A 22,755-nucleotide genomic window follows, 5' to 3' on the forward strand; every position below is an offset into this window, starting at 1 on the left:
GTAAATGGAGATATTGAAAACATAAAATGTTGAATATGGGAGTCAAGAAAGTTTGTGTATGTGATTAAAATTCTGTTGATATCTGCTTTAAATAGACTTGTATAGCTATAATTGTTTTATATAAGCTCTATGGTAACCACAAAGCAAAAAGCTATAGTAAATACATAAAACAACAAACAGAAAGGATTCAAACCTAAAGAAAACTATCAAACTAAAAAAGATGACAGCAAGAGAGGAGGACAGGTACAAAGGAGCAACAATAAAACCAGAAAACAATTTAAGAATGACAGTGCTAAATCCTTAGCTATCAAATTCTTAAATCAGACACAAAATGGCTGAAAGACAAAAGAACAAAACATACCTATATGTTACCAATTGAAGATGCACTTCACGTTTAAGGATGTAACACAGAGCAAAAGGATAGAAAAAATACTTCATGTTGACAGAAAGCAAAAGAGTATAGAACGTACCTATGCTTGTACTAAATCAAATCAATTTTAAGTACAAAAATTGTGAAAAAGAGACAATATTAATATACAGCTATTAAGTGTTCAAATCACCAAGAAAATATAGTAGTTTTGTATATACATGCATCAAACATTGGATCATCTAAATATATGAGTTCTGAATGGAGAGACACGATAATAGTAGGAAAAATCAATGTTTCACTTTCAACAGTGGGGCAGTGTCTAGAAGGAAAATCATGAGGAAACACTGACTTGAAATATACCCTAGGCCACATGGACCAACAGACTAATTACAGAACATTCTATTTAAAAACAGAAGAATACAAATTATTTCCCAAAGTATCTGGAACATCCTCTTTAAAAGATCCTATGCTAGAACACCAAATAAGTCCTTACCTATCTCTTATGTAAAACTATGCCATCTTGGAAAAAGTTTAAACACAACTACTTAAAAAAAAGGATGTACCATTATCCCTGATATGATAAAATTTCCACTTCCTAAACAGAAATATTAGTTCAGAATGAACCCACTTTCCAAAAGTAGAATTCCACTGTTCCTTTTGAATGAACAAGTTAGGCTATGTTCTTGTTTCAGAAACCATAAACTGTAGGATTACCACTCTCCCAGTCTCTCTTTACACTCTTAATTTTAGATCCATTCATCAAAAAAAAAATGAAATTAAACTCTGAAGCATTAGGGAGTATGTAAATTGAAACTGATATGCTAATGTTCTTAGAAGTATTACCATTTTAAGGACATGAATTGTAAACACTGAAATAACTTTTTTGTAACAAGAAATTGTCCTTACTTAGGTCTTACTTGTTTTCTACATTTGATTTTGGTTTCTGTTGTATAGTTGACACTTTTTTGCACTTATGGGCATGATGTGTTTTTCTAAAAGTTAAATGAAAACATAAACTGATTTTGATGTAGCTGGTATCACTATTGCAGTTAGTAAAAGTCCACTCCTGCAGTTAGTATGTGCTTATTCTTTTTTTTTTTTTAATTAATTTTATTTTATTTGAGAACATACTGTACAGAGGGGTTACAATTACATGGGCAGGATAATGCATACATTTCTTACCAAGCATTGCAGCCTCCTCCTTTGTTTACCCTTCACCTCCCTTCCCAGCCTCCCCCCTCCCCCCCACCCAATCATACCCCCCTCCCCCCCCCCCACCGACATTGTAAAGCTGGTTTTGACATGACATTTTGTACTTCTCATTGTTGCAACAGGTCCACCTGAATCCTTAAACGACTTGTTTGTCCCCGTCTCCTCCACATGTTATACTGACATCAAATATAGTGAAAGCGGGGGGGGGGGGGGGGGGGGGGGGGGGGGGGGGGGGGGGGGGGGGGGGGGGGGGTTACACTGTGGGGGAGGGAGTATGTGCTTATTCAACCAGAACTTTAAAACCTAACTTAGCCCAACACAGTTATTTCCAACCAATACAAGATAAAGGTTACATTTCTAATGCCATTATGGAAACAGAGTTCAAGACTTCAGTATGTGAATTTGTCAAAGTCTTGTTTTAGTTTCAGGATGTGTTTAAGATTTCACTGAAGAAAGAGCAACCTAGGTGCTATATTGAAATTCATATATAACCAAAGACAATAAAACAACATTGTAATACCTTCATAAGACACCAGTTCTCTGCATGCTTTTGAAAATCTTCAGACTATTCAATTGAATATTGAATTATATAAATAAATATATAAAATTAATATATAAAATATATATATAATTAATAAATAATTAATTTTAAATAATGTTATTCTGGGACTAAATAACTAGAACCATTGTGTTTCTGTGTTACTTTTTCCTTTTTCCTTTTCCTTTTTCTTTTGCCTGTGCTGGGGCTTGAACTCAGGGCTGAGATGCTCAAGAATAGCAACAGAGCTTCATTCTAGGCTTTTTGGATATTTCATTGGAGATGAGTCTCACCAACTTTCCTGCCCAAGCTGGCTTTGAACCATGATTGTCAGATTCAGCCTCCTGACTTGCTAGGATTCTAGATGCGAGCCATTGGTGCCTGGTATGTTACTTTTTATTTAAGAAAAAAAATTAAGCCCAGCACTGGTGGATTACACCTCGCTATTTTAGAGGCTGAAAATGGGGAGACCCATTCAAGGCCAACATGGGGAGAAAAGTTCATGGAATCCCTTCTCAATTCATATCTGAGTACAGGGCTGCATGCCTGTCATCCTAAACTTTTCATGGGAGGCCAAGATTGGGAGGATTATAGGTGCAGGCTAGCCTGGGCAGAAAAAAATCCACAAGATTCTATATAAGCTGGGAAACTGGTCTGGAGGTTGTGGTTCAAGTGATAGAGTACAAGCTGAGTAAGCAAACTGAGCAAGCTTAAAATGGTCCATTTTCATCATTTTAAAATTATAGGCAGAAGTAAGATAGTCTCATCATATGGGAATTCAATTTTTTAAACTTTATTTGGGTTGGTACTAAAGGCTCTGCACTTGTTAGGCATGTATTCTACCACCTGAGCCATGACTTGAAGTCCTGATTACAGCAATAAATACTGAGACCTCTATTATGAGTAAGATGCAGTTCCTGAGAACGCAAAAGGTGATTCAATACTAATCCCAAGAACCTGATCCTCCTATCATGAATGAGAATGGTGAAGTTCTTGTATGTAGTAGGGAATTTTATTCAATGTGTAACTACCTTCAACTCTCAACATTTATTTTAATAATTTCTAAAGGTAATGGTATAACCTGTACAAACAAATGCAACACTCATTTGGACTGAATTTTAAATTTAGAAATCATTTTGTTTATACTCAACCTGTAGAACCTTGTCTCAGGTATTTAGGTAGAAGCAACTCTGTTGAATAAAAAAAAAACTAAAATCAGAATACATTCTTATTTTGGGAATATACAGGAGTTAAAAATTTGGTAGATGAGTAGCACATTTTCTATAATAAGAACTACATACAGTACTCCAGCTGGTTAAACTCAAGTGGTTATGTGAGATTTTTTTCTGTGTACACTTTCGCATTTGATGACTACTGTTCTTCAATAGCATGGTCTTTTTATTTTATTTATTTTTATTTTTATTTTTGGCTGTGGGGCCTGAACTCTGGGCCTAGGCACTGTCCCTTAGCTCTTCAGTTCAAGGCTAGCGCTCTACCACTTGAGCCACAGTGCCACTTCCAGCTTTTTCTGCTTATGTGGTGCTGAGGAATCGAACCTAGGGCCTCATTCATGCAAGGCAAGCACTCTACCACTGAGCCACCTTCCAGCCCCCAATAGCATGGTCTTTATACTGGTGTCATTCACCTTTTCTCTCCAGCTCTTTTGCACTGGCCTTCAACCTCTTGGCTCTTGTTGTTACACTTTGTACTTGAGTTATACACAAAATTCTAAATGCTCAGTAATGAATTTCTACTGTAGCTGTCCCTATCTTCAGATATTCTGAAAAAAATGCTGACTACTTTATTTACAGGCATCATTAGAATGACTATATGAATCTTTCATTCTCTACTTTAACTTGAAGACTTTTTTTTTCTTTTCCTGCTGTGGTCTCTTTGCAGGATCAGCATTTAAAAAAATCTCTGAGGCAGTAAGATAATTTCCTAAACCCTATGTCAGATACCAGTGTTTAATAAGTAAAAAGGAATATTGTATCAGTAATCTATTGTTGTATAACAAGCTTCCATAAATGTGATGGCTTGAAAAAGAGAATAATTTTTTGTTCATTTGATTATCGCAGCTATCACATGGGTACATTCCTGGTCAGCTAGTAGTTGATGACCTCCTAATACTTGTTGAGTTTAGCCTAAAACAATCTGTGGCTGCATCACTTGTCTGTTAACATTCTGTAGACTTACATAGTTCAAATAGAGATGGGTGAATTCCAAGTACAACCCATGGCGAAAGCATTTTTTATACATTTGCTAACATGGTATTGGCCAAAGTAATTCACTTGGCCAATCTGTATGCAAGGAGTAGAGAAATATATTACAGTTATGAGAGCATCTGGAATATTTCATTATGTGGGTTTATATACAGAAAGGAAAATACCATGAACACTCAATCAGACATGCTGTTATTTTCAACACCAAGACATTTCCTATGGAATTTATTTAGTCTTCCCTGGCATCAATAGGCTTGGCTTTTATTCTTTCTTTAATATCTTAATTTCTTTTACTCTCTACTTCCTAAAAATAAAAAATACAAACAAGTATAAAGGATATCTATACAGGGTAAGGAAATAAAAAGAGACAAATTCCTTTTAGCAGATTTGTTTTTAGTCAAGAGCAAATTTCCTACCTATAGGGAACAAGTAGTAATATTTGGAGACATTTTTGTTGTTATAGTAGGGATTTCTCTGGACAGGAATACTAATAAATAATCCTCATCCTAGAATATCCAAGATAACCACTCAGAGCAAAGAATTATCCAAATCAAAATGTCAATAGTACAAAGGTTGAGAAATCCTGCTTTCATTGAGTGCATGTAGCATGAATTTGTATAATGTGAGTTATAAAAGAACACTTAGAGATAGAAAATAAAACAAGAAAAAGCAATGTTTTTTTTCTTTCCTCAAGTTAGTAAGGGAAGGATGCATTTTTGGGTGATGTCAGGTTGGAGCTATTCCTCAGGAATATACATTGGGGAGGGAAGTTGATGTACTTGATTGTTATAATCTACATTTTGTGGCTAGATGAAATGATTTTTCTCTCCCGAATTAGAAAGAATATTTGATGTATTTTCAGTACCATATATTGGAAATATAACTCTTGGAGTCAAAAGTATTTGAATGATTAATAAATCTTGAATATTGAGTGGAACATGTAAGAAAGGTTGATGATCAGATAATTCTTGGAAATATGAGTGGTTAATTTAATCACACCAGCTTGGCAATCTGTCACTGATTAAGGTTAGATCTTACCCAAGTCACTTTGACTTTTGGTAAAACAGAGAAGATAATATTTACCCTCAAAATTAGTAATAATGAAATAATATATGATTATAAAGAATCCTTTTTGACACAGGGGATTTCTGGATATATGATAGCAGTAATGATAATATTTCTGGTAATATCTCTTCAAGATACAGCTAATCTTATTTAGATTAATCTTAGTAGTAGGAAGGGATACATTAGAAAGTGAGGTAGGGAAAATCACATGCTTTAAAAAATGCATAGTTCCCAAATGTAACTTTTCCAAAATTTAGACACAACCACTTATGAATTCTTAGGTATAGTTCTCTAGGTTTGGTACATATATAGCATAAACCTTCATTGTTCTAAATGTGAATAATTAACATTAAGTGAGTTATATAACACTTCTGTCTAATAAAATACAAAAATACAGATAAATGTGTTCATTATTTTTGTTGCTATTTCATCACTTGTATATACATTATATAAATATTTGGAGAGAAGTGAGGTTCTTACCTACATAGAATATATTGTTCTTTCTTAGAATCCAGACATGATTTCTACTTTTGATAGCAAGTACTTTTGAACTCTTACCTAATTCACTAAGCCACATGTCATCCTTTCAAGTATCCAGAAAGAAAATATTTGCCAATGTGGCTTATGGGTAGTTTATCTATTAGGATGGAAGTAACCAAAAAATATTCCTATGCCCTATTGCACTAAACAGTAATGCAGTCATGGTATCTTTGGTCGTTATCTTCTGTTGGCATGGTATGATGAAGAAAATCTTCTTTAGATATCCGACTATATAAGTTATTTATAATTTAGTCAATTATCATTTAGTCAGTTGACCAGTTTTTCAAATAGAAAAGGAAAGCAAACAACGAACATCCACATTCATACCACACAGAGATAGAAATAGAATGTGTGCCTCGTACATTCTTATCAAGCAAAGGAGACCTGTGAATTACAGCAAAATCACATGTGAGCACTTCAAAGAGAATATGCCAAACACATTGTGTGTTTTTTGAAAGATTTAGTAGTTTCTTTAAAGTTCTAAGTAAAGCTGTTAGTCTGACTAATCATATACCCCAAAACCAATTAAAATTTTAGGCTAGAGAAATGTTCTTCAAACACTTTTGAAAAAAAAAAGAAGAGTTCCTTCCTAAAGCCAACACCTTTTAATTAACAAAACACTCAGAGCAAAGCTGTACTTTGCAATAGTATATTACACCTACTGTTATGTATGTGACAATGCTAATGTGCCAAAGTCAGTTCATTTTAACTGTTTCAAGTTTAACTTTCTGTCTGCTTGAAAGAAACCTACAATTTTTGATAAGATCATTAAATTTTCTAACTAAGGCATGACTATGCTACAATCATTACTTATCAGACTATTCAAGTGCCTTCTTTCTGCCCTCCTCATTATGGAAAATACTGTAGAAAATCCTTAAAAATTAAAAATAGAATTATTGTGTGATCCAGCAATGTTAGTACAGGGTTTATTTGCAAAGGAATTAAAATGACTATCTTAAAGAGCCATCTGCACATCTATTTTCACAATGACCAAAAAGAAATATATGACTATCCCAAGAAATATATGACATATATCACAGAAATGTATTTGAAATACTTAGACCTAAGTCGTATATATGTATGTATATAATAGTATATAGAGATGTATATAAATAAATTCAGGCCCTCCAAACCATTAAGTGTATCATTTGCCACAACATGAATAAGTCTGAAGAGCATTATACTAAATAAGATAAGCTAGGTACAGAAAGGTAACTATTACATGATCTCACATTTAAAAATTAAATACATCTGCAGAGACACAGACCAAAATAGCAATTACTAGGGGTGATGGTGGGAAAAAGGGAGTTGTAAGTCAAAAGAGTAAACAAACACATATAGAGCACATGCATGTTAGTCCAGAGATGTATTATGCAAAATGAGGGCTATAGATGGTAAAAGTATACTGTATTATGGTATAGTTTACTGCATATTTCAGCTATTCTTGCCACAAAATGGGTAACTATGTGAAATGATGGTATGTTAATTTGCTTTACTTAATACTATCTGTATATGTCTAGCTATATATCTTACTATATATTTAAATAGATCATAAAAGTTTATATCTATTTCCCTTAACATCTTGTTGTATGCCTTAAATATGCACAGTAAAATCTAAACAACAAACAAAACAATGCTAAAACCTAGTTGTGGCATAAAAGTTTTGCTTCCTAGCCATAGATTTATATAATAAAATGTTAAAGGACTACAAAGTGTTCATGATCCAAGAAAACCTTATTATTTTATTTCTCAGGGAACCGTTTTACTTAGTCACATTGATCTTCCAAAAGCCCAGACTTGGGCTTTGAAGAGCAAATGAGATTTTTGTCTGGAGAAAGGAAAGAAAAGTTTTTAAGAAGCAGAGAGAATATATGACAGGATATAAGAGTGTGAAATGTCCAGTGCTAATTGAAGAATTCAGAATAGAGACTGAGGTGTGGGACAGCCCAGAGTAGGTCTCATAAAATGAGGAACCAATAAACACTGACAAAGGAGAAAAGGAAAGTGGAGGGGAAAAAAATCTCATAAAATGTGCACCTGTCACAACAATACTAGAACATGAGTTACACAAATCATGTAATCTGATCCTTAGGACAATTACATAAGATGGATACATTTCTCACTGTGAAACAGGTAAAGACTCAGGCTCTGAGATGTTCAGTTTAACAAATATGCTAAGATGTCTTACCTCAAGGTGCCTGTAAGTTCAAAGTAGATTATTTATACAAAGTTTGATGAAGGGACTACTATTATAATCAAAGAGGAGTAAATGAAAATTTAGAGATGCTAACTAAATAACTGCCCTAAGGTTACACAGCTAAGGATTGGCAAAGTATTTAATCTAACAAATTAAAAATCTATTTGATACTGTGTTCCAGATTCAGGGCTCTTTTTTTTCTTGATTTCCTTTGGTAGAAAAGTGGGAAGGAAGAGGGAATCAATGAATTGAATGGTAATATTTGATCATCCATTGTCAAAGCCATCACTCTTTAATATTAGTGTCTTCTTAAAATAGCTAACACATCCTGAACAGCAATTATCTACGTGTATGTTCTTCTAGTCTTCAAGAACCTATTCCTACAAATTTTTGTTAATTTTGAGGATTCTTCAAAGTTAAGGTAGAAGAATATAGCATTACCCAAAAGCTAACTGTATATAGATTTTTGAGTTCATATACATTTGTAATATGAAAGAATTCCATCGTGATACTTCCGTACATGTACACAATGTACTTTGAGAAATTATTTTTATTAAAGAGACAGTTCTTCATTATGTGCTCTGTACCCTTGTTGAAAATCAATTCATTATACAAGTGTGTAGATTTATTTTGAGGTTTTATTTTCTGTTCCACTGATTTCTAGCTCTGTTCTTATGATGTTACCGTGCTGTATTGATTACTACATTTAAAAAAATTGACTTTAGAGTTGACATTACCTTCTTAATATGAAGGAGTTTCATTGTGATACTTTGAGCAAATTCATACTCTTGCATCAGATTCTCATTCTTCCCCTCCATCTTTCCCATTTTGAAACAAAAGTTTAGTTTTACAGTCTCCATGTATATTCCTTTGATCCTCTTCACTTTCCAATATCCCCCTCCCTTCTCTCCCCTCCCTCTCCTAGACAGTCTTACATCCCTGTCCCATTACCATTTTTATCATTACTATCATCATCATCAACAACAACATTATCATCATTTAGATCTATTCTCCACAAATAAACAAGAACATGTTATATTTGGATTTTTTTTATGAACTCCAGACTCACCCATTTTCCTGCAAATGCCAACATTTCATTTCTCTTTATGTATGAGTAATATTCCATGATCTATAGATTTGTTAAACAGTTTAATTCATTTATGCATAGGACATTGATGAGCACCTATTTTACAGATACAAGAATAAAACATAAGACAGACATGCTTTCCCTCTGTTTCCCAGCAGTGTAATGAAATCTCAGATAGTGAATGCTGAAGGAAAAGAGAACAGACATGAATGATTAGACTGGTCTAGAGGCAAGGTCACCTTCTATTATAATTGCAGAATTGGCTACATTGCATAACCTCTCAGAGATGATTTTGTGTATGTATGCTGGTACTGTGGCTTGAACTCAGGGCTTTGTTCTGGGGCTTGAACTCAGGTCTTTGTACATTTGTTTGCTGTTTTTGTCCTCAGATAACCATGCCTCCAGTCCATAGCATTGTTTTTTTCATATTTTTTGTTCTATTTTTGTGGTTCTGGGATGTGAACTCAAGGCTTCACACTTGTTAGAGAGACTACCACTTATAACATTGCTCCAGCCTTCACAAATGACTTTTGTAAAACTCTACTAGTTCCTTTTTCTACAATGGAAATTTTTCTATTATTATTATTTCAAATTTTGTGTGTGTGTGTGCCAGTCCTGGGGCTTGAACTCAGGGCCTGGGTGCTATCCCTTGGCACTTTTCACTCAAGGCTACCACTCTACCACTTGTGCCACAGTTCCACTCTGGCATTTTTGATAGTTAATTGGAGATAATCTCAAGGAGGGGCTGGGAAGGTGGCTCAGTGGTAGAGCACTTGCCTTGTATGCGTGAGGCCCTAGGTTCGATTCCTCAGCACCACATAAGCAAAAAGAAAAAAGCTGGAAGTGGTGCTGTGACTCAAGTGGTAGAGCGCTAGCCTTGAGCTGAAGAGCTGTGGGACAGCACTCAGGCCCAGAGTTCAGGCTCCACGATCGGACTGCCCCCCCAAAAAAAGAAAAAGAATCTCAAGGACTGTCCTTCCTGGGTTAGCTTCAAACCTTGGTCCTCGGATCTCAGCTCCTGCTTCTTTTTTTTTTTTTTTGGTCGGCAGTGAAGCTTGAATTCTGGGCTTGGGTGCTGTCCCTCAGCTCTTCAACTCAAGGCTAGCACTCTACCATTTGAGTCACAGCACCAGTTCAGGTTTTCTAGTGGTTTATTGGAGATAAGAGTCTTAAGGACTTTCCTTCCCTGGGCTGGCTTTGAACTGTGATCTCAAATCTCAGCCTTCTGAGTAGCTAGGATTACAGGTGTGAGCCACCAGTACCTAGCCACATTTTCCTTTTCATTATATTTTGCAGTTGTCTTAATCCCTTGATTTCTCTAGTCTCAATCCCTGCTTGTCCTTCCATAAGACTTTTGTCTTAAAAACTAATTCCATCTAGAAAAACAGTGATTTATTCATTAATGTCTGATGATTCTGTGTGTTCTCATTCTTCATTGTATTGAATTTTAAATGACGTGATCATTTCTGCTCTACTAAGTCCTAATTTTTTTTATCACAGGTAAGCATAGAGAAGATAAATGAAACAATATCCCTTCTCTCATTCAAGAGTCAAATTTTCTATGCATTGACTTTTAAAAGATAAAGCAAGCACTGTCAGACACTTGCATAACCTTGAAACCCTCCCAATCTGTTGTGCTGCCTGGATGTCCACTGTGAATCTATTTTAAGAACCATTTGTCCATGTTTTCCAGTCAGTCTGATGTTCTTCAGTCAATTTCTACAGTGCTATTTTCATTTTGTTCTCCTGTTCACCCTACCCATGCATCCATTCTAGGCAACCAGCTCGTCTGCTGGAGTCCTTTCTAAGGTTTCTGGTTCTTTTTTGCTTCCATGCACTCTCCTACACAAGATAATATTTTTATTATGATTTCTTTCATTCAGTCATATAATGCACTTTGATCAAATTCATCCCTTCTAGTGCACTTTGAGGACTGGAGACACGGTGCATGTGGTGGAACACCTGCCTAGAAAGTGTGAGGCCCTAAATTCCAACCCCCTATATCACAAAAAATGTGGGATTTTGCTTCAGATATTTCCATGTTTCTAGAAAGAACCTGAAAGTAGTGAAACAGTTTCAAAAATAATATTTCTTTGTTTTCTTTCAGCCATTACTTTTGGGAGTTTTTTGGGTTTTTGGTTTTTTGGTCAGTTGTGAGGCTTGAACTCTGGGCTCAGCCACTACTTTTAGCACTAGGTTTTGATTGTATCTCAGACCTAAACACTTTTTTCTTCATGCTTTGTTTGAGTCTAGTTCTTTCATTTGTAGACTTGGTGTCCGTGAAAAATAGAAAAGAAATATTCCTCTACTTCTCTCACCTTCTTCTCTCATGAGGAGACAGCCATAAAAATTCAGAGTAGTACCACCATGTTAGTTAATATATAAGTACCTCCGAAGGAAATTACTGTAGAACATATTATTTTGTTCAAGTACTGAGGCTTAAAGTCAGGGTCTCACCCTCCCCTTGACATCTTTTTTCTCAAGGCTGGTGATCTACTACTTGAGACATACCCTACTTCTGGCTTTTACATGGTTAATTGAAGAAAAGAGTCTCGTGGTCTTTTCTCCCTTGGATGACTTTAAACTATGATCCTATGAGATTTCAGCCTCCAGAGTAGTTAGGATGATGGACATGAATCACCAGTTCCAGGCTTTATATGACATATTTTTGACATTCTTAGAATAGTTGACCTGCCCATCCAAGATCTCCCACTAAGATCTTCCACTTTGGCCTCTTTCTCTAAAAGCTTCTTTTCTGAACTAATAATTCAGTCTCCCTTTGCTATTGGTCTACTAGTATTATGCTCCTAAGTCCATTGTCTATAAAATACATTGATTCTGATAACTCAGCTCTGTGTTATTTCATAGCATTTCACACCACCAACTTCAGCCCCTGTAATCTATATACAATTGAGGATGAGTTTTCTCCAACTTTCCACAATTTCAGCCTTTATCTGCAACCTTCCATGTTTGCTCATAGTATTAATTGAGTGCCTATAAAATAGTAATATGCAACATTGTTGATTACCTGCTAGTCTGGGGCACTGAACTAATGTACTGATGCCAACAAGGATGATTCTGTTCTGTTTCTGGTGATTTAATATGTATATTGTGTCTTTTATCATTAAATCCACATAACTGCCCCTGTAATGTTTGCCTTATTATTGTTATTATTGCTAGTATTATTGTGTGTGTGTGTGTGTGTGTGTGTGTGTGTGAATCTTGGGGCTTGAACTCTGGGCTTGGGCGCTGTCCCTGTGCTCTTCAGCTCAAGGCAAGCACTCTACCGCTTGAGCCACAGCGCCACTTCCTTATTTCTGGTGGTTTATTGGACATAAGAGTCTCACGGACTTTCCTGCCCAGGCTGGCTTTGAACCGTGATCCTCAGATCTCAGCCTCCTGAGTAGCTAGGATTACAGGAGTGAGCCACCAATGTCCGGCTCTTGCTAGTATTATATTTAATGTCATTTTTCCTTTACTGAAAGGAAACATGAAGCTTAGAGAGGTTAAATAACTTAACCAAGACAACAGAGTCCAGAATTCCTAAAGCAGAGAGCAAGATTATCTCTCAGGTGTTTCCACACTAAGACTTCAGATTATAGTTATTACAGTGTTTAATGCTATCAATTTTAATTTAAGATTCCTTTATAACCTTCATGACAGTGTTTTATGTCCAAATAGGAAAACATTACAAGGTCTTATTTTCCAAAAATAATGTACCTTGGTACATTTTATTATTTTGTATTTATTTATAAATATTTATATTTATATTAGCTTACATTTTATTATTAATCTAGAAGGAAAAAAATAAGGTAAACTTCTCTCAGTATAAAATAACAAAAGGAAGACAAGAACATTTCATTGCCTGTGATTTCCCTGTGTGTTCTTCAAATACAATTTACTTGTTATTCAAATAAATGTCAGAAATAAGATTTTATCCAATCTTTACTTTTGCTTTTTTTTCACTTTGAATAAAAACAGTAGGTAAATCTTCTTCACCTGGAAATGTCTGAATACTTTTGTTTACCAATTTCACAATCTATATAACTGTTACTAAGAATTATATTAACTGTTTATCCAAGCATGAACATCAAATAAATCATTTTGAAAGATTTTTAAATGTATATTTTAAAAAGATTGTCTCTGAATTTTTATGATTTGTTTCTCTATAAAGTATTCACATTGTTAGAAACAAATACTTCATAAATAGTTTGGTTCAAAGTGTTCTCCTTTAATTAAGCTTGATTTATTGTTATGAAATTGGCTTTTTAGTTTGTATTTCTAATTTTCTATATCTTCTTTTTTCCCTTTTTTCAAAAAAATTGAATTTTAGCTCCTAGTCAGACTGTTACTCTAGTGACACAGTCTGTGGTTACCAAGGAAACTGCCATCTCCAAACTAGAAATGCCATCATCCTTGCTGTTGGAAGTACCTGCTCTGGCAGATTTCAACCGGGCTTGGACAGAACTCACTGAGTGGCTCTCTCTCCTTGATCGAGTTCTAAAATCACAGAGGGTGATGGTGGGTGACCCTGAAGACATCAATGAGATGATCATCAAGCAGAAGGTATGAGTAAAAAAAGATAAAAATATGTTAAAAGTGTTGGTTTTCTACTGGTCATGGTACTTTCCTAGACCATTTTCCACCAACTCCAAGTCAGCTTTCCCTATCACTAAACACAGGATTCTCTTTACTTACTCTGTTCAACCTACATATGATCACAAACGTGATTAAATGAAATTATCTAAAGTAGACACAAATTTAAAAGGGAAAATACAAGAAAACAAACTATAAACCTAACAAATCCAGTTAGCTTAGTTACATTCACAAAACAAGTGCTATTTAAAAAATCCATTTGATATCAAACAATTAGCTCAATTGAGCTGTTTACATTTAAACTGTTTGTTTTGGCACTATGCAGCCATAATGTACTGCAGGATCACATATAATGATCTAGGATGTGTTTAATATCCACTCCTCTAAGATATTAGTGCCAATTTTCCTCCTCCAATAATAGCTGTAATTGAAAGTTAGCTATAAACAAAAAAGACAAAAGAAATAAAACCTAAAATATTTTTAAACCACCTAGATCTCAGTATTGGTATTTGTACCATGCAATATTCAAATAAAATGTTTTTTTCATTCAATATTCCATTTATCTACCTCATTAGAGTTTACTTGGCAAAATTATGACATCAAGTAGAACTCTAAAATACATTGATATGAGTGGGATTTGTCCAGTTAAAACTAATATCTTTTATATTTCTCAATGGATAACAAAGATGATCTTTGAAAGCTTTATAGATGATAGTCATTTTACTCCTATAAGCTTTCAAGCATTTCTAAAAAAATAGTAAATTGCATCTAAGGTGTCTAAGTGTATGGAATTTTCTTTTGAATAAACAAGGAGCATAAAGGGCAGAATTAGAGGGATGCTGTCATGAAATGAATTTTAGCAATTCAGTATGAATACAAATAACATGAAAGTCAAATCTTACACTTAAAATACATGAAGTTGATGACTTTTCTTTTTCCATTTGCAACTGACATTATTGTGATCAAGTCATTCTCTAGAACTTGGTTTCGTTTTCTAGGTACACTTCACACAGTTCATATTTATCCATACGGTGTTAGGTGTGTGTATACAAAAATGTATGTCCATATGTGCATATATGTACATGTATATATATGAATATTTTTCTAGTATATTTAATAATTATTTGTTGCTACTTTTTGAGGGGGAAAAGTAGCTGAAACTCATAGAGTTCTCATTTGTAGTAGCTTGTAGAGAAATGATTCAAATCTAAGACTATCAAATTCCTAATCCTTTGTCCTTACTTATCACATCTACTTTCAGCAAACAATAACTGTGTAATTACCATATGGTGATATATATATGTATATATGTTTGTATTTGTAATCTATGCTACATATTATGCTAAGTATTTTATAACATTGTGATGATACATAAAGAGAACAATTCCATTATTACACAAAATCATTATACTGATACTTCCAGAACTATTCTTTACCAGAAGAGGCAATATATTGTATTGTTTAAAGTACAAGCTTTAAAGTTAGTTTTTCTAGATTCAGAGCTTGGTTCCTTCTCTACAACTGTGTGACTTGGGATGAATTATTCAACTTTTCTGAATCTGACGTAATTTATCTGTAAAATGAGAGTAAGTATACTCTTTGCCATACACAGAAAATGCTTTCTCCTTTGCATTGTTTACTGTGAGCATTCAACAGATATTAGTGAATAATACCAGATTCCACAGGGAACTCCGGAAATTGGTCCCTTAGAACATTTGTAACTTTGGAAATCTACATAACTTAATATTATATGAAAATGAGAGCTTATTTTTATATCTGCAACTTGTCTTGCTATTGACATTGTAGCCTCCTCTAAAAGTTACTTGATATTAGAGGAAGAGGAAAAGTCCATAGTTCTTGCAATGGGTTTATAAAACTTACTCTTACAGACATAGTCAGTTGTCTTCAGAATTCTCCAAATCAATTTGTCCCTTTTAGAAAGAATTATTAATTTGATGCCCTTTAACTATCAATCCAAAGATAACTTTTAAAACAGTTTAAGAGCCATCCCTTGGGCTATAAAGGTCAAGACTTATAAAATATGTATATTATTCAAAACTTTTAAATAAATATATATTTATAAATTCATTCATAAGTAAGTATAATACATGTATCGTAAGGATGATTTCTGACTTCTTTTATTGAATCCAAGTGCCAACTATTGATAGGAAGGAAGAAAGATAAAATCAGGTAGAGGAGAGCGAGAAAAATGGATGGGACATCTGGGGAAAGGATTGTGAGATTAGAGCTAGTGTTTCTATCAATCATAACATTTAAGTGTACATAAAATAGTTATACTACTTGTATCTGATTATACTAATTATAATCTTATATTTTCAATTCATTTTTGCTAGGTGTTTGGGTAATTCACTAAACCATAGCACTTGTACTCAATAAAGACTTGAATTGGCAAAAGTTTTTTAACCTCTAATAAGACCTCTCCAGGATGAGGTTGAGAGAAATAGTCCAATCTATACAATATGATAATAGCATTGTTCAAGATTCATTCTTAACTAACAATACTGTTGCCTAGAAGGTTCTATTAGCCAAAGATTGAATAGTTTCAGTAGGTACACCATATATATATATATTTTTTTTTTTTTTTTGTCGGCCGTGGGGCTTGAACTCTGGGCCTGGGCGCTGTCCCTCAGCTCTTCAGCTCAAGGCGAGCGCTCTACCACTTGAGCTACAGCGACACTTCCGGTTTTCTGGTGGTTTATTGGAGATAGGAGTCTCACGGTCTCTCCTGCCCGGGCTGGCTTTGAACAGCGATCCTCAGATCTCAGCCTCCTGAGTAGCTAGGATTACAGGCGTGAGCCACCAGCGCCCGGCACACCATATATTTTAATGGGAAATAGTTACTCTTATGTGTCTGATTTTCGTTGTTGTTGTTAAGATCAATATTCTTTTTTTTTGTTTCTTTTGTGTTTATTTTTGGTTGGTCTTTGGGCTTGAACTTGGCCTGGGCACTGTCTCTGAGCTCTTCAGCTCAAGGCAAGCACTCTACCATTTGAGCCACAGCACCACTTCCAGTTTTCTGGTGGTTTATTGGAGATGAGTCTTACAACTTTCCTGCCTGGGCTGGCTTTGAACCACGATCGTCAGATCTCAGCCTTCTGAGTAGCTAGGATTACACATGTGAGCCATGGGCACCCATCTATGATTATTATTTTTTTAAGTTGTAAATTCTATTTACTTATTTCTTTGCTTGAATTTAGAGTTTCTGTATATAAAATGATTTTTAATGTTTTTAAAAAGATACCTAAAAATTGAGATCTTCCCTCACTTCTACAGCAAGCAATATAGATAACTAAGTGGTTTTTTAAACTTTGAAACTCATGTTGTTATATCCTAAACTTTAGTTCTTTGTTTGAACATTACTTTTTTTCAAAAAAAACTTAGTAAGTGTAATGTAAACAAAGTGTACTACTTTAATTTTCTTTTTCTTTTTAAAAAAGTTTATTGTAAAGGTGATGTACATAACTCATGTAATGAGTACATGGATGGTGAGACAAAGGGTAAAATAAATGATATGCACTAGACATTACGTTGAAATTGAACTATACAACTTGTGGGGAAGTGATGTCAGGAGGGGAAAAACTGGGAGAAAATGAGGGAAGAGGTGACACTGTTCAAAAAGTAATGTACCTTTGGACTTTGTATCTTACCTAACTTTGGATCCTTGAAATCTATAAATGAAGTTGCAGTATGTTATAATATGAATTCTTCTTTTATTACCCCTTAGGTAGGAGAATGATAGCTACTGTTAGTTGTTTTCGCTTTCATTCCTTCCTTCACTAGATCATCTTTGAAACCCCATGTGACCAAAACACTCTAGAGATATACTAGTTATTACAAATAAGGGAAACTATGGGACCTATGTTTCTTTGGGCCTGGCTTACTTCACTTAATATAATTTTTTCCAAGTCTTCCCATTTCCTAACAAATGGGGCAATGTCATTCTTTCTGATGGAGGCATAGAATTCCATTGTGTATATATACCACATTTTCTTGATCCATTCATCTACTGAGGGGCATCTGGGTTGGCTCCATATCTTAGCTATGGTAAATAATGCTGCAATAAACATAATTGTGCTGGTAGCTTGCAGAAACAGTCAGATAAGTTGATGTTCAGTGAAATGATGTTAGGCAAAATGAACCCCAAGATAAGGCCTCAAATGGCTTTTCTTTCTTGCTATTGTTTGTAACATATTTATAAGATATTTCTTTGTTGCTTTGTATGTCCCTCCCCCACAGTATAACCTCTGTTTTCATTGTATTTGATGTTGGTATAATTTGTGGAGGGGAAGGGCAAAAACAAATTGTTTAAATAGGGATACAGGTGGACCCATTGCAACAATGAGATGTATATTATGTTGAAAAATGAACTTTAAAACTTTGGCGCGGGGGGGGGGGGGTACGGGGGTAGGGAGATGGGAAGGGATGGTGAGGGGAAACAAAGGAGGAGGCAACAATGCCTGATAAAAAAAAAAGTACTCTCATTACCTTGCTCACATAATTGTTACCCCTCTGTATGGTATTTTCACAATAATAAAAAAAACATTCTAGAGGCAGATAGGTGTCATTAGACAGTGAAGTCGGAAAGAGACAGTCAGTTGGGTAAGAGATTAGATTTAAATTTGATTTCCTTTGTATATGGTAGCAAATAGTTAAGAATGAGTTGAAGCAATTATCACCATGAATATTAGTAAAAGTGTTTTTACACATTTATTCACTTTTCTGTATGAGATTGCTTATGTTAAATTGATGTATTTGTAATTAATATATAAAAGTAGATGCCTAGGGCTGGGAAGATGGCTTAGTGGTAGAGTGCTTGCCTTGTATGCATGAGGCCCCGGGTTAGATTCCTCAGAACCACGTAAGCAGCAAAAGCCAGAAGTGGCGCTGTGGCTTAAGCAGTAGAGTCCTAGCCTTGAGCTGAAGAGCTGAGAGACAGCACCCAGGGCCAGAATTCAGGCCCCATAACCAACCAAAAAACAAAAACAAAAAAACAAGTAGATGTTTAATCATCCTCAATTAAAATATTGCAAATATTTTTTTTATTTTCTTCAAATGCATACTTTGAAACAACCCTGATTTACAGTATTGAGCAAATGGTTTAGAAATACATTGATTGCCTTTAAAGAGATTTTGTTTTCAAGACTGTCTTTCATTCATCTACTTTTTATTGAACCCCTCTTGGTGTAAAGCTCCCAGTATTATTTACTCTTGGGGATATAAATTAAGAAGGTGTAAGCACCAACTTTTGAAAGGAAATTATAGCTGGATGCCAGTGGCTCACGCCTATAAACCTAGCCAGTCAGGAGGCTGAGTTATGAAGGTTATGGTGCGAAACCAGCTCAGGCAGGAAAGTCTATGAAATTCCTATCTCCAATGAATCATATAATAAGCTGGAACTGACACTGTGGCTCAAGTGATAGAGTGCTAGCCTTGAGCAAAAGGAGCTCAGAGACAGTGTCCAAGCCCAGAGTTTGAGCCCCAAGACTGGCCAAAAAAAAAAAAAGAAAAAAAAGAAAATTACAAAAGGCAGAGGGTAATTACTGCCATAACAGGAAAAAGTGCTATGGTTGTTTTAATCATATACATCTATATATAGCACTGAATTAATGGATGGTTGAGCAATTGTGATTTATTTATTTTCATCCTCTAATTATGTACCTGCCTTTAATGTGTAGAAGAAAACTGAGCTATATTTCTCTTTCCAAATATCTTATTGATTTTTATTTAAAAATCTGGACATAGAAATTTATTTTTGCATATGTTTTGAAATTTCACAAACTATGATATTTAATCAATAACTTCCAAGGTGTTCATAGCTTCATTCACTCTGAAAAGGAAGCAATAGGATATGACTATATTCTTTGATTCTTTATTAATTTACTAAAATTAATAGCAGAGTTCTTGAAAGTATTTAAGTCCATTTTTTATTCAATTTCTAAAAGTAACTTTTAATACATTTTAGTAATTAACTTATGCTTTCATATTCCCTAATTTTATATTTTATATTCTATGCAAACAAATAATACCATATTGAAGAATTACAAATTGCCTATGATTTATTTTAGGAAAGAATATCTAATATATTATATCATGAATATCAATACTTTGATTTACTTGTCATATTTTTTGTTTAATTATGGAAGCTGAATAAATTTGCAGTGATGGCTTTCACCTCTCCATACTAATTTAATTTATACTTGACTCTGGGTTTGTTTGTTTGTTTGTTTATTTATTGTCAGTCATGGGGCTTGAACTCTGGGCCTGGGTGCTATCCCTGAGCTCTTCAGCTCAAAGCAAGTGCTCTGCCACTTGAGCCACAGCTCCATTTCCAGTTTTCTGGTGGCTTATTGGAGATGAGTCTCATGGACTTTCCTGCCCAGGCTGGCTTTGAACTGTGATCTTCAGATCTCAGCCTAAGAAGCTAGGATTACAGGTGTGAGCCACCGGAGCCCAGCTGGGTTTATTTTTTTAAGTCTTCCAAATAGAAATAAGAAAAAGATTCATGTGAAAAGTATGGAGCAAAAATACATTCATGGCTGGGCTCTGCTACCTCATACCTGTAATCCTAGTTACTCAGAAGCTGAGATCTGTGGATCATGGTTCAAAGCTGACCCGGGGAAGAAAGTCCCTGAGAGTCTTATCTCCAATTAGCTACCAGAAAACCAGAAGTGGCACTGTAGCTCAAAGTGGTAGAGCACTAGCCTTGAGCTAAAGAGCTCAGGGACAGAACCCAGGCCCAGAGTTCAGACCTTATGACCGACCAGAAAAAAAGTAGTATGTTCATTAGTACCTCCTTACTTCGAGTTTTACATATTCTGTAGTTTCAATTTCCTGCAGTACATGGAAAATATCAAAGATCATAACTTTTAAGTTACAGACTTTTCTGAGCAGTAAGAATGTTTCAAGTTATCTTGTTCCATTCCTCCTATATCCATTCTATATATGGTACCTTCCTGTCAATCATTTAATAACTCACTCATCAGATCAATTTTTGGTATTATAGTGCTTGTGTTCATTTAAAACTGAATTTGCTTAAGCATAGTGATGTTAGCAATTTGAATATTTCAATAAGAAGCCCAGTGCTTTCCTTTAAGTGAAAAGATGAATGTTCATGACTTAACAAGAGAGTAAAAATTACATGCTGAGCTTACTAAGGTCTATGGTAAGAGCAAATCTTTGTGATATTGTAAGAACAAAAAGTTTATGCTAGTACTACTGTTATCCCTAAAACTGCAAAAGTTATACCCACCACGTGTGATATTAATTGAATGGAAAAAATTATTAAAGTTTAGAGTTTACAGTTTCAGACTTTTACCAGATGTCTTGGAACATATTCCCTATGATAGCTATATTTTCAAAAACAGAATGAGTACATTACACCTTACTCCTTACTCCTTCTTACTCTTCTATATATAAAAACCATAGTAGATGTTGGTAATAAGGGGAAAGAATCTACACTAACTTTGTCAAAGTAAAACTTTTATCATATCACAGTATAAATCAATCATAAAAGGCTTCCACAGATTGACCTATGTGCCTTCTGAGATATGTGACAAAAAATAATCAGACAGCCACTTTACTATGCTTATTGATGTTTGATATTAAAGTTATGTGATACATGTTGAGCACTAGAACAAAGCAGTTACTGGGGTAGGGAGCAGTGGTTGGAAAAATGAATAGAGACAAGAAGCTGTGTATAATGAATTTTTTCAGAAAAGTGTTTTCTAAATCAAAATAAGAATGATTATTTGTAGCATCAAGAAATTTCTCAATGAGAGTTATAAAACCACTTCAAGTGCTGAATTTCGACCAAATCCCATTATCAATGTATCACATCAATAATGTAGTATTTATACTTCTTAAAGTTGATTGTATTGAGTAGAAATATAGAGTTGGTTAGTTGATAAGAGCTTTGAAGCATTTGAGATCAATTTTTGCCTGCTCTGTGAGGTTCATTTTGATAATCGGATTCATTTTAATCAATAATTCTTTGCAAAATGTTTTCTAATTAAGAATATCATCTTATAGAGCTTTTTCTCTCGAATTTCTCTATTCAAATATTAATTTCCGTCTGACTGTTTACATTTTTTGGATTTTCACCTTTGAAATGAGTTTAAATTCTTTTTAAAAGTCATAGTATTCTATTTGCCAAAACAGATAAAGATATATTAGATATTAAAAAATATTATTTGCACATTTGCTATTTAGCAATTTGATATAGGACTATAATAATATTTGTGTATTTTAAATGCTAAGTATAGCATGATTTATGCCTTTTTTAAAAATTTGATTTTATTGTCAAGGATGTACAGAATGGTTTATGCCTTTTTTAAAAATTTGATTTTATTGTCAAGGATGTACAGAATGGTTACAGTTACATACATAAGGTAGTGAGTACATTTCTTGCTTAGCATTGGTTCCCCTCTCTTGTTTTCTCCCACGTTCCCACCCTCAACCCTCCACCAAGTTGTAAAGTTCATTCCCAACATATTATCTTGTGAGTATCATTGTTGTATTGGTTCTTCCTTTGTCCTTTGTCTCATCATTTTGTTATTCCACTTCCTTTCTCCAATTCAGATAAATGTGTGTGTGTGTGTGTGTGTGTGTGTGTGTACAAGGTACCAAAACCAAATACATTGACAATTTGCCTGGTTTTGAGGAGCAGTGAATAAAACATTCCTGGAAATTAACATATACTATATCAGACAGAAGCAACTATACTTTTAGAAAATGCTAAAATTATTAGCAATTAAGAAAATTTTTTCCCAATAAACAGTTTCAAGAATGCCCTCAACTGGATGTAGCAAATTTCCACTAAAGTGACTTATGCACACAGGAATTTATTATCCTAGAAGAGTAAAGTCTCCAGAATGATGTATCCCAGGGTTGTTGGAACAGCTACAAAAC

General features: G+C 34.5%; 1 protein-coding gene across 4 annotated transcripts in view; it reads left to right on the top strand.

Moving 5' to 3' along the window:
• Dmd (dystrophin) overlaps positions 1-22,755 on the top strand; it is a 1,242,252-nt gene that overhangs the window by 597,718 nt on the left and 621,779 nt on the right. For 3 of the 4 annotated variants that reach the window (XM_042692422.1, XM_042692423.1, XM_042692424.1), the window contains exon 1: positions 13,636-13,797. In XM_042692422.1, the coding sequence (XP_042548356.1) occupies positions 13,636-13,797 (162 nt within the window). Of the gene's footprint in view, positions 1-13,564; positions 13,798-22,755 lie in introns of those variants that run through there. The other variant, XM_042692421.1, reaches the window with a different exon arrangement.

Source organism: Dipodomys spectabilis, unplaced genomic scaffold (assembly GCF_019054845.1).
Source record: "Dipodomys spectabilis isolate Male_0828 unplaced genomic scaffold, ASM1905484v1 ptg000156l, whole genome shotgun sequence".
Lineage (NCBI taxonomy): Eukaryota > Metazoa > Chordata > Mammalia > Rodentia > Heteromyidae > Dipodomys > Dipodomys spectabilis.